This window comes from Penaeus japonicus, unplaced genomic scaffold (assembly GCF_977035675.1).
Source record: "Penaeus japonicus unplaced genomic scaffold, GWHDUDI00000001_assembly GWHDUDI00000004, whole genome shotgun sequence".
Lineage (NCBI taxonomy): Eukaryota > Metazoa > Arthropoda > Malacostraca > Decapoda > Penaeidae > Penaeus > Penaeus japonicus.
In genome coordinates, this window is record NW_028234406.1 from 1,174,330 (window position 1) to 1,186,829 (window position 12,500).

At 43.4% G+C, this 12,500-nt stretch overlaps 1 protein-coding gene across 2 annotated transcripts in view; it reads right to left on the reverse strand.

Moving 5' to 3' along the window:
• Positions 1-1,883: 1,883 nt before the first annotated feature.
• LOC122251637 (uncharacterized) overlaps positions 1,884-12,500 on the reverse strand; it is a 10,666-nt gene continuing 49 nt past the window's right edge. Inside the window, exons 1-7 of one of the 2 annotated variants that reach the window (XM_086535865.1) lie at positions 12,390-12,500; positions 8,742-8,915; positions 8,291-8,489; positions 7,975-8,067; positions 3,842-5,050; positions 3,020-3,631; positions 1,884-2,505 (exon numbers count right to left, since the gene is read on the reverse strand). The exon at positions 12,390-12,500 is cut by the window's right edge and continues 49 nt beyond it. In XM_086535865.1, the coding sequence (XP_086391991.1) occupies positions 3,021-3,631; positions 3,842-5,050; positions 7,975-8,067; positions 8,291-8,489; positions 8,742-8,909 (2,280 nt within the window). In that variant the 5' untranslated portion in view covers positions 8,910-8,915; positions 12,390-12,500 and the 3' untranslated portion in view covers positions 1,884-2,505; position 3,020. Of the gene's footprint in view, positions 2,506-3,019; positions 5,051-7,974; positions 8,068-8,290; positions 8,490-8,741; positions 8,916-12,389 lie in introns of those variants that run through there. The other variant, XM_043013694.2, reaches the window with a different exon arrangement.

The following is a 12,500-nucleotide window of genomic DNA, read 5'->3' on the forward strand; positions in this document are numbered from 1 at the left end:
CGTGATCTACTGATGATAATAAAGAGTTGGTCTTCCTGGCAATGAGCCTCTTACCTCATGCAGGACGCCAAGCAACAAATTTGCAAAGATTCAGAGCAGCAGTAACAACGGCACTGTTTTGAGAAGGCATAGGAGCATACAATGTATCATGTGTAGGAAATCTTATTTTCAAGAGCTTTGCCCTTCTCAGAAGTAAAAATTATTTAAAAAAATTACAAGGGTTCCAAGACACTAGCCTGGGAAAGTCAGAATGGGTGAATCTGCCAGAGATGCTATTATAGCTTAGGGGAAAATAAACAATTTGCACCATAACATCAGAAGTAGGAGTTTCAGCTAAGAAAAGGATAAATATACATGGCCAAAGACTATATACAAGTACTTTGTACATGGCTCTACATGAAAATTTCCTGGATATTATAGTATAGCTTTAGCTATACTATACACTTGCTATCAGTTTTAGCTCAAATGAATTTACATTGTTGCCTAAATTATTATTATGTATATCATGTATTACTGTTGCGGAAAGCAATATATCACACCAAGGCCTGCTGTTTCCTCATCTTTCTGGAAGCCAAATGCAGATGCACAAACTTGGTCTTCAGTGCGGTAAAATGGAAGAGGCAGGGGCAAGGGATGAGATAAGTGGGAAGTAAATTGGAATAAGGAGAGGGCTTTGGAATAAAAAAGGAGCCAGACCGTTTAGGAAAGCTCAGAGCATTTCTACTTGAAATGCACTTTTAACCCGTCTGTGCTACTTGTATGAAACTGCACTCTTTCCTGGCTAAATTTAATTCTATGTAATTTAACTTCTATAGAATGTCATATATTTCATATGCATGCTGGATTCTTTACATTACCAGTCGATCATGATCACATTATCTTCATAAATATTTTCAATCTGCTTAATGACGTAACAAAGTAGATACAGTATTGCTTCACCCACAGGTGGTATATTTTAAAGCTTACATTTCTCGTTGGGATTTAGTTCATTTCCACCACCTCCATTATATATTTCCTCCTTTATGCCGGTATCACTGATCACCATCAATGCCAGCAATTACATTAGTATTAGATTTCGTCCGAATGTTTTTACTACTGTAATCCCTTTAATGCCGTCCACACGATATTACTACCCGGCGGGATGTGTACGGCCGTGTGGACGAGGTATTAGCCTCTAGAAACATGGAAATGGAACACGAATTTTATCCTGAATATTTTAACTACTAAAATAAAATACTAAATTTCAACGATTAACTGTGCTATTGCCAAGAGTTTGATATGAATATGATGAACATTTGATGGTTGTGTACTGCGTAAAATTCTTTGGGGAAAAGCATGACTTGTGCAATGGCAAAAGACTTTCTTGCAAAATTCAATTAGCATAATCAACCATTTGCAAGTCTATAATTTTCCAACTGGGGTGAAATCTACATACCATGTTTTTAACTTTGTTAGAAACTTTAATAATCATCAGCTATTCATATGTTATGATGCAGCACTTCTGCTGTACATCCTCATATAAAGTTAGCCAAGTTTATGCAGTGATAAAAAAAAGGTTAAGAAGCCATTTGAACTTGTAATTATAAAAAATATAATTATAGATCCCCTTGACAATCAAAAGGATCATGTGAACAGCTTGGCAGTTTCGGGAATAGGTTTTGTCCAACCATTTGGAAGGGAATGATAATCTCAATAGTCAAAAGTATACAGTCATAACATATCGGCAAACAGGAATTGAATCCAAGGCTTTGTAAACGCTCCACAAACCAATCACGTAAGGAAAAAGGAAAAAGGATAGAAGGGAATGGACGTCTCAAATCACTTAATTCACTTCGACTAAAAGTTAAGAAAGTTCGAATAGGCATGGCAAATGAAAATCCAAATTCTTATCTTACTTTAATTTCTTAATGTTACAAGGCTCGATACAAATCCTGCGTAATCGACCAGTCACTTGACTGAAATTAGCTTTTTCTTTTCATTTAATACAAGAAAAAACAGGGTGGAGAGATACAAGTCCTTTTATGCATTATCAAAGAGATAATCTTTTATATACACAAAATAACGATGAAGTATCAAACAGAACAGCTAGAACAAGAGACAAGTCACCGCCAAGACAAAACAGGGATCCTAATGTCTAGCTCGTCTTTGGCCAGAGACAGGCGGAGAAAGGGAGAGCTAGAGACCGAGAGAGAGAGAGAGAGAGAGAGAGAAAGGGAGAGAGGACCATTATATAATGGGGAGGATTTTTATTTTTTTCTCGCAGAGTTCACGGGCCACTGCAGCCAGGACGACAACCAGAATCTGTGAACACTACTCCTGTGGCGCAGTCTACTGGCCGAGACGCATCATCTGTCTATTCGGACTTCTCCTCCGTCTTCTCCGTCTTTTCTTCCTCTTTTTCTTTTTCTTTTTCTTCTTCTTTTACAGGCTCCTCCTCTTTGACCTCCTCAATCTTAGCCTCTGACTTTTCCTCCTCATTCTCTGTTACTGCAGGCTTCTTTTCAGCTGGAAAAAGAAAATGGATGTCAGAAATTATAAGGGCTAGCTTGTACGAACATGCATCCGAGAAAAATTGGCTTTGGGATGAAACATGAAAAATAACTTGCAACTTAAATCACGCCTTTTTTGTTTAATATACTAAGTACGGAAAACACACGCTATGATTAGTGCACGCCCTGAAAGAGAAAACAACTTCTACAACTATGTGCAAGATCAGTACTCTTTACGCAAGAAAAGAAAAAAAAAAGGGGGAAAAAAAAAAAACATGCCATCAACACGATATGCAATCACACTCCTGAAAATCAAACTGCTTTAGTCAAAAATTACATGACGAAATACAAATACAGGTTAGATCTTCAATGTTATGAATAACAACGGTGTTCCTGTTGAAACCTCAGGAGAAAAACTCCATGCAGAACACTTGGTATAGGATTAATCTTGTTAAATTGGCTACAAAATGTTCTTCTAGGAATCAAATCCACACTTCTTGCAGTTATTAGGTCCCACAGATACGACGTACCCTACTTCCCCTTGCCCTTCTGTTTCTTGGCCTGTTTACTTGGCTGACCACCAGGGGCAGGTGCTTGAGTAGGGGCAGGGGCAGGGGCAGGGGTGGGTGCTTGGGCTTGGACAGATGTTGGGGCAGGGGTAGGGGCAGGGGCCGGGGCTGGAACCTTAGCTGGAGCAGGAGCAGGAGCAGCAGCTGGAGCAGGAGCAGCAGCTGGAGCAGGAGCAGGAGCAGCAGCAGGAGCAGGAGCAGGAGCAGCAGCAGCAGGAGCTGGAGCAGGAGCAGCAGCAGCAGGAGCTGGAGCAGGAGCAGCAGTTGGGACAGGTGCAGGTGCTGGTGCTTGGGTTGGAGCAGGGGCTTTAGCTGGGGCAGGTGCTGGAGCAGGGGCAGCAGCAGGGGCCTTGGCTGGGGCAGGTGCTGGAGCAGGGGCAGCAGCAGGGGCAGCAGCAGGGGCAGCAGCAGGGGCCTTGGCTGGGGCAGGTGCTGGAGCAGGTGCTGGAGCAGGGGCCTTAGCTGGGGCAGGTGCCGGAGCAGCAGCAGGGGCAGGTGCTGGAGCTGAGACAGGGGCAGGTGCTGGAGCTGAGGCAGGAGCAGGGGCAGCAGCAGGGGCCTTAGCTGGGGCAGGTGCCGGAGCAGGGGCAGCAGCTGGGGCAGCAGCTGGGGCAGGTGCTGGGGCAGGGGCAGCAGCAGGGGCAGGTGCTGGAGCTGAGGCAGGAGCAGGGGCAGGAGCAGGGGCAGCAGCAGGGGCCTTTGCTGGGGCAGGTGCTGGAGCAGCAGCAGGGGCTGGTGCCTTAGCTGGAGCAGGGGCAGCAGCAGGGGCCTTAGCTGGGGCAGGTGCCGGAGCAGCAGCAGGGGCAGGTGCTGGAGCTGAGGCAGGAGCAGGGGCAGCAGTAGGGGCCTTAGCTGGGGCAGGTGCTGGTGCTGGTGCTTGGGTTGGAGCAGGGGCAGGGGCAGGAGTAGGTGCTTGGGTTGGAGCAGGAGCAGGAGCAGGGGCAGCAGCAGGGGCAGGTGCTGGAGCTGAGGCAGGAGCAGGGGCTTCCTTCTTGGCTTCTGCCTTTGCAGGGGCAGGGGCAGGGGCATCCTTCTTGGCTTCTGCCTTTGCAGGGGCAGGGGCTTCCTTCTTGACTTCTTCCTTTGCAGGGGCAGGGGCTTCCTTCTTGGCTTCTGCCTTTGCAGGGGCAGGGGCAGGGGCTTCCTTCTTGGGTTCTTCCTTTGCAGGGGCAGGGGCAGGGGCTTCCTTCTTGGCTTCTGCCTTAGCAGGGGCAGGGGCAGGGGCTTCCTTCTTGGCTTCTGCCTTTGCAGGGGCAGGGGCAGGGGCTTCCTTCTTGGCTTCTGCCTTTGCAGGGGCAGGGGCTTCCTTCTTGGCTTCTGCCTTTGCAGGGGCAGGGGCAGGGGCTTCCTTCTTGGCTTCTGCCTTTGCAGGGGCAGGGGCAGGGGCTTCCTTCTTGGCTTCTGCCTTTGCAGGAGCAGGGGCTTCCTTCTTGGCTTCTGCCTTTACAGGGGCAGGGGCAGGGGCTTCCTTCTTGGCTTCTTCCTTTGCAGGGGCAGGGGCTTCCTTCTTGGGTTCTTCCTTTGCAGGGGCAGGGGCTTCCTTCTTGGCTTCTTCCTTTGCAGGGGCAGGGGCTTCCTTCTTGGCTTCTTCCTTTGAAGGGGCAGGGGCTTCCTTCTTGGGTTCTTCCTTTGCAGGGGCAGGGGTTTCCTTCTTGGGTTCTGCCTTGGCAGGGGCAGGAGTCTCTTTCTTAGTCTCTTCCTTGGCAGGAGCGCCTTTCTTTTGAGACTCTCCCTTGGCACCCTTTTTCTTCTGTTGTTCTTTGGGGACCTGTTGCTCTGCCTCCTCTTTCTTTTCTTCTTTGGCAGGAGCAGGAGCAGGAGCAGGAGCAGGAGCAGCAGGTGCAGCAGCAGGAGCAGCAGCCGTCTTTTCCTCTTTAGCTGGGGCTTCAGCCTTGCCTTCTTTGGCAGGAGCCGATTCAACTTCAATCAACTCAGGAACATCATCATCTGCATCCTTACTCTCACCAACAACAGCTGCAGATTTCTGTGTGTCTGCAGTTGCAAAATGTGACACAGAGGACAAAAACAGGATAAAACATCAACAAGGATTTGTTACTTTCAGTCTCTAGTCATATGAAAATGTTTTATGGGCAGATGTGCTACCATCTTGAAATACAGTAGCATAAGGGTTAACTTTTTTTTTCCTACCCTTGAATCTATATTTACTTGTATCAGTGGTATGAAAAAAGTTCATTATTGTAGTTCTAATCTAATCTGGCTATTTCTCAATATCAACACTTTTGTAAATAATATCCAAAGTTACAAATAATAAATGAAATATTAATTGGATCCTCTCATTCTGAGGATCAAGAAGCATGATCATTACCTCACAATTTCCAATATCATTTCTGAAAATAATAGGAAAAGACATATAGGGCCCTCTGCATTACGACAATTTGCACCATTTTTTTTTTCCAAGATACTACCACTTTCGCCCTTCTTCCACACACATGTACTGAATTAATGTAAACCAATCTGTCACTGGATAAAGTAAAGTAAAGTAAAGTAAAGTAAAGTATTAAAAAAAATAATATAAAAAATAGGTGCAAGGAAAATAATGTAATTTTAAGGGGTCAGCCCATGGAAATAATTCATGATTCATACATCATTAGAAATTACAAATTATGAGCTCTAAAAAAAAGTTGGTTTATGAAAACCATGTCAAGCTCATTTTAAATATACCCGTTCTTGACTGAATTTTATGGTATATTTTAATATTGAAGAATTACCCTTCTAATGCAGAGGACAGTCACATAAGTAATTATGATTTAAACATAGTGAATGAAAGTATGGTAGGAGCAAGTGCAAGTATAAAAGCTTGTAATTGAGAATGTGTGCAAGTGTAAAAGCAAGTGAAAATATGCGAAAGTGTGTGTAATGCCGAGTGCTCTTGGCATTGACCCATTGACAGTGGATGGCATGATTTGCTGCGAAGGCAGAGTCGGTCATAGAGCCGGATGGCAGCGTGCCAAACAACAAACTCGACACACGACTGTATGCATATTTTATTAACCCATTGGAGCCGGTTGACATGATGACACATTTTGTGGTTTTCGTGTCAGACGCCCGGGACGAGCTATGAGGGGAAGCGCGCGCTCGGGTTGAGTGAGCAGGCAGCCCAGGCTCACGGCTTGTGCGTCCGAGAATCTCGAGGCATTAGGCTTATGCGTTCAAGAACCCTGGTATTGCGACCGTGCAAAGCCGGAACGGCCCCGGCATGAATGGGTTAAAACCACAACCAATGGGTTAATGCCCTTTGATCTGGCTAATAAGATCATTATCCTTTTTGCCATATTAATAACTATGATAGCTGCATCACAGAGCAAATGATTAGTTTTAATACTATCCACTATTGGAAAGATGAGTGCGAGTATAAAATCCTGCAAGTGAGAAATTGTGTGGAAGTGTAAAAGTAGGTGGGGTGGGGGGAAAAAAAATGTAAAAAAAATAATAATAAATAAATAAATAACTTATGCAGTGGCATTACCAGGCACTAGAAACAATTGGAACCAAGTGATTGGGCATGTAGTACTTAGGTGGAGCCAGAGTAGACAAATAACTCAAGGCATTAGGCTTATGTATTTGAAATTCATGGTTTTTGCGTCAGACGCCGGCGCTCGGGGTGAGCGAGCGGGCAGCCCAGGCTCGCGGCTTGTGCGCCCGAGAATCTCGAGGCGTTAGGCTTATGTGTTCGAAAACCCCGCCATTATGACCATTCAAAGCCGGAATCGCCCTTGCGTGAACGGGTTAATCAATATGAAGTTATTGACTTGGACCCAAATCTTGATTGGCTGGACCATGTAGTTGGGAGATGCAGCCGACCGACTTAAACCCATTTGTACCGAGTAACATCTTATCATATGGCAATATTTCACTCCCTCCAGGTGACATCCTCTCACGTCATGATCTCTTCCTCAATACGTATGTTTTACATCATTATTTATGCACAGGAGTTCCTTTTGTTTTAACATATTTATTCACTTGTGAAAATAATGTAAACAAATACTAAAACCGATTACCATTGAAGAGGGCAGGAGAAAAGCCTTCAGAGGCAAATCACGGCAGCACGTCAGGAGAGATCTCACGCTTAGTCATTGTGAGGGCTTGTTATCTAGCCGGCCGGAGTGGCATTATGCAAATATGAGCCTCAGCGTGAATGGGTGAAAAGCATCTTCACAAAGGAGCTAAGAAAGGTACTAGAAATGACAGCCTACATCCTATGCTGTTGGATGTCTACCTGTGTAATTTTGCACTGCTATCTGCATTAGGGTCCGCATATCTATATGAAAAAATTATTTTACAAGATCGCAATTGAACAGAATATTTTGAGGTTTCACATACAGCTCTGGGTATCCAGTGATGTACCAGAAACATCAACGCTAGATCAAGGGAAACAGACACAAACCACATTATCTATGTTTTGTATCTGATCATTTTACTTTTCATATGATTTTTATCACATACTTTTTATCAAGTTTTCATTAACCCATTGATAGCGGATGGCATGATTTGCTGTCAAGGAAGCATCAGTCGTAAACGCGGATGGCACCGTGTCAGACAACAAACCCACATGACTGTATACATATTTTATAAAAACCACAACCAATGGGTTGAATACTTTATATATGATTTTTCAATATCATTATATTAAAGGTATTATACTATAGTGTAATCCATTATTGAATTGTAATTACAGTATGCAAGATAAAATTGATAGGTGACACACTAGACAGGTAAGAGAATTCAGTAATGACGCCCTCAGTTCAAAACTTTACCGTCCAGATGCAGCATGTCTGATGTATGTAATAATTCATTGTCATTATTACCAAATGGCAAGAGCACTTCAACAATGCAATGCAAGAAGGCATAAATAAATGTATGAAGAAAAAAAAATCCACTTAATTTTTCTTACTCACCTGTTTCTGTCTTGCTAGCTGCTTCGAAGTCTTCAACAAGCTCTGGGACATCATCATCATCGTCATCAACTCCCCCGGAGGGCACACTACCTGCTAAAACATTATTTTCATTGGTCAATTTCATTCTAAACCTAGGCACATAAATAAAATACTTCAGCAAGTTAACAAAAAAACAAAAAAGAAGTTTGCATGTGTTTGAACAAAAGGTTACAAACAAAGAACAGTGGCAAAAGGACTAAAAAATATATAAATATTTGTACACAGACAAATTATCTCAAAAGATTATTTCCAGGAAGCAGAACCAAAAAAAATTTACCAGCATTGACGGATGAGGCGAGTCGCTTGAGCTGGTTGAAGCCTTCAGCACCCAAATGACTTAGGATGCCCGGGAGCATTTCTGTGATCTGTTTGTTGTCTGCGTGGCCAGACACGGCAAAGGTGTTGGCATTTAGAGAGGCCTGGACCTTGGGGTTGTTGAAGTGAATGACTGTTCCATCGTCCTTGATCATGTTCACCTGGAATAGATTTTGGAATTGAGAAAGGGTTGAGGGAGGGAGGGTGGGTGGACAACATGCCATGGTTCAGACAAACTATCAAATGGATATTTAAAAAGGAAATGCAATGAATTGCTTATGAACAATTCAACAATCTTGAAATATGTCTAGTGTATGATTAAAGCTCTCTTGTCCAGATAAATTCCTTGAATAAATAAGATATATAAACATAAATAACGTAATAACCATTTCCCTGTAGGCCAAAGTACATACCTCCTCGATACCAGAAATGTTATTGACTGTGAGCTTCTTGAGGGAGCTCTGTAATTTCTTGTCATCGGTTGCAGAGGAGCGGTGCACGATCTTCTTCTTCCTTCGCACACTACCCTTACCACCAATGCGCACCTGCTGCTGCATCCTTGCTAGCTTTTCCCGATTCATTTTGGCCTGAAATGTTTAAAGAGGAGTTAGTTAGCTAGGTGTAGCGCAGACTAGCCCAAACAATATTTTTCCATAAATACATCATAAAAATGCGAGTTTAGGCTGACTTTGGAACCCTGTAGCTCTGAAGCTATCGCCATTACAGCCATAATACTTTATGAATGTGCACGCGCTTCAACTGTGAGCAGATCCCGATGTCACGTCACGTATGCATTGACACCCGTATCTTAGGCCTAATCGGTGCCGACATGTATGTCTTGACACCCATACGCACTGGGTTAAACATTGAATTTAGACATTGGTAGTGGATCATCTTATTCTTATGGCAGATAGAGGAGACTAGTGTATAATAAATTTAAAAATTAATCATGCTGAGCAAATAAAATAAATCATGATCAGTTCACTTGAAATTATCAAAATTCCTTAGACCTAGGCATTCTGTATACTGTTCCTTAATAAAAAATAATAATAATAATAATAAAATAAATAAATAAAATAAAAAAAATAAAAATTAAAAAAATTGATTAAAAAAAAAAAGTATTCATTGACCATCTTCCCATTAATCATTAATACACAAAACTGGTGTACCTCATTAGCAGATGTAATTATTTTTTCAGTACTTTTTGTGTAGTAAAAGTTTTACTGAAACAACCAACACAATTGCAAGTGAATGTTGTGGGTTGCGTGTCTTTGGCAATGCAGAAAATATATACAATCATCACCTTTTATACTTGGCAATAAATATATATACTAGTTGAGGCTTGTTAACAACAATACAAGCTTGGAGCGCAGGGGCAACATCAGATGATAGTGAGCCTATCATTTCTTTGCACAGGTTCCTTTTCTACATGTAATAGTTTTATCTTTTTAATGACCATTCACCATTCTGCAATGGTCCTTTCACGGGGTCAGATTACTTTCGTACTGCACTCACCCGTGTGTTAAAATTACAAGCTAATAATTACTTTATATGATTACCTATTATACCAAAGATAATTAGTATCACTTTGCTAATATTTCTTATACAGAGTCATATTTCATACCATAAGTTCATAACCATTCAGAAACTGGCCATATCTTGAGATGTCCAGCCTGCGATGGGCATCTTACAGAGTGAGCGTTCTCGTTTTTCTAGACATATGGCATGAAATACGAAAATTTATAATATATTAGCATAGTGATATTTGGCATTTTGACGAGTATGCACCCGATTACCCAGTGGGAAGACCAGCCAAGCCGTGGCGTGAACATCACATCATTCACCATTAACCCGTTAACGACGGGTGACTAGATATAACGTCTTGTGGTTTTTGGGCCACACGCCAGGGACGCGTTACTTTGTCCAGCCCGTCGCGCGGCCAAGAATTCCGACGCGTTAGGGTTATGCGTTCGAAAGTCCCGGAATTTTGGTCTTTTTAAGCCGAAATGGCCCCGTCGGGAACGGGCTAAAGGGTTAAGATCTGGTTGTTATAACATGACATGTTTGCAGTATTGGTTAAAGTATGAGATGTACATTAGTGATGTACCAAAGAGGTTTACTGTCAGGAGTGGAGTTAGAGGGGGGGAAAAAAAAAAAAAAAATTACAAACATTAAATTCACTCGAGTCCTGTGCAGTTCATATAAAATTATGATCTGTGTGAATGTCACGTCATAATTGGAAAATTTCTTGTACAATTCACCCTCTTTCTATAGATAATGCTAAGAGAATTCTCTACACAAATTAGAGGAAAGCCCACAAGCAGACTTCGGCCTTAAGCAATCACACGACCTCCAAGATCTGTCCTCCAGAAAAACAAAAGGTAAAGGCAAGTAGACCTTCCTAGCAATGTGCCGACATGAAAGGAAGCCATCCACACTCGATCCTGCTAGAATATTAAATGGTCGACATTTATTGGCCTCTGCATTGGCATCACTAGAAGTAGTACTATTCAAATTTGGTAAAGGCAAGTGCTTGCAAGGCTCCCCCCAAAGAAATACGATTGCTAAAGCCTCCACACCTGATGGCACTCAAGAAAAAGCCAATAAGCTATCCTGTACATCCCAATATATAGGCTTGGACTGGTTTCTTATATTAAAAAAAAAGGTTATATATAAAAAAAAAAAAAAGGCATAACGCACATCCACCACTACCAGCACACTAAACCAAATGGCATCTCCACTTGTCGAAACTCAAGATAACTTGTATAATCAGAGAATAACTTGTATAGTCAAGAGAAAAGAGCTTGCTGATCTCCCTGGTACTTCAGCACCATATAAGGAAGCAATCCAACCTCTACCTAGCCAGCCACTTAGCCTTTGCCAGAGCCCCAAAGGTACGGTAGGCAACAGCGATGATCCTAGCCTCGGTCTCATCATTCCAGTCCTATATTCAAGAGTCAGCAAATCAAGTAATAACTTTACATTCATCAACCCTCCAAGAGTAATACATGGAGAAAAAAATTGGTTATAATTTATTTTTCAACATCAGCAAAAGCAACATTTCAGAGTTGATCACGCTTCCTTAAAATTGCATATAATTTTCTTGTTTAACCCAAATGATCTTCTAATTTTGAATTTTGCCATTCTTGTAAAAATTAAGCAACCTGATAAATTAAGTCCGTTTGATGCATAAACACACCACTCACCCATTCAAATCACACCTCACACAAAATCTATTCTTAGAAACCACAATCCATTACATAAACCAGCATCCTATACAACAGCAAAACCACATCATTCAACGAAACCAAAAACACCAAATAATCCCCACTTCCTAATCCTCCGGGACCGTCAACGCGAAAAGGTGAAAAAAGCAAAGAGAGGAAACTTAAAAATAGAAATAAAGCAAACACACACACACAGACACACCGTCTCTCGCGGCCACGTTGCCCAAGAACCCGCAAGACGAGGAGACAGATCTTACTACAACCAGAGACGGAGATCCCCCAGAAAATGCCTCGAAATTGAAATGGACGATCGGGCAATTCGGCTAAAAAAACGAGAGGATGATTAGATGAATATACCGAAATATACGAAGGAACAAAGGTAGAACGCTGGCCTTGGGTCGAGCACTACACACTCGCTCACTCACTCACTCCCGCCTCCCGCCTTTGTCTCTCTTGCAGCGCTTATTTCACCTGCTTTTCCTCTCGCCTGGCGCTCGAGGAGGACCTGGTGCCGAAGGGCGGGACCTGACGCGGGAAAAGGCACGGCAGGGGCGTCGAGACACACGCGGGCAAGGGCGAGAGCGAGCGGGAGAAGCGGCGCTGGCTCTGCGGGTCCGTCCGTCTCCACGTGACATGCACCAACACTGAGTCTTCTGCTGCGCCGAAGCGACACGAAAAAAAAAAATCCAAAAACCTTTTCCTCCTTCAGTCAGAAACACTGTGCAAACGCGACGCCTTTCCCTCTCCAGGGGCGTCTGGGCCAGCCCTAGAGTGCCCCTGCACCTGGAGGACAGACTCCCGGGCGCCAACAGCGCGGCGGGCGAGCGTGAATACCTTGTTTTGGGGCTTGAGCAGACCACGGCGAGGACCACGAGGAGGACGGCGTGCGAGCCGCGGCGGAAAGAAGGAGCGGAGTGGCCGGGGCGCGCTCTGCTGGCCGATAGA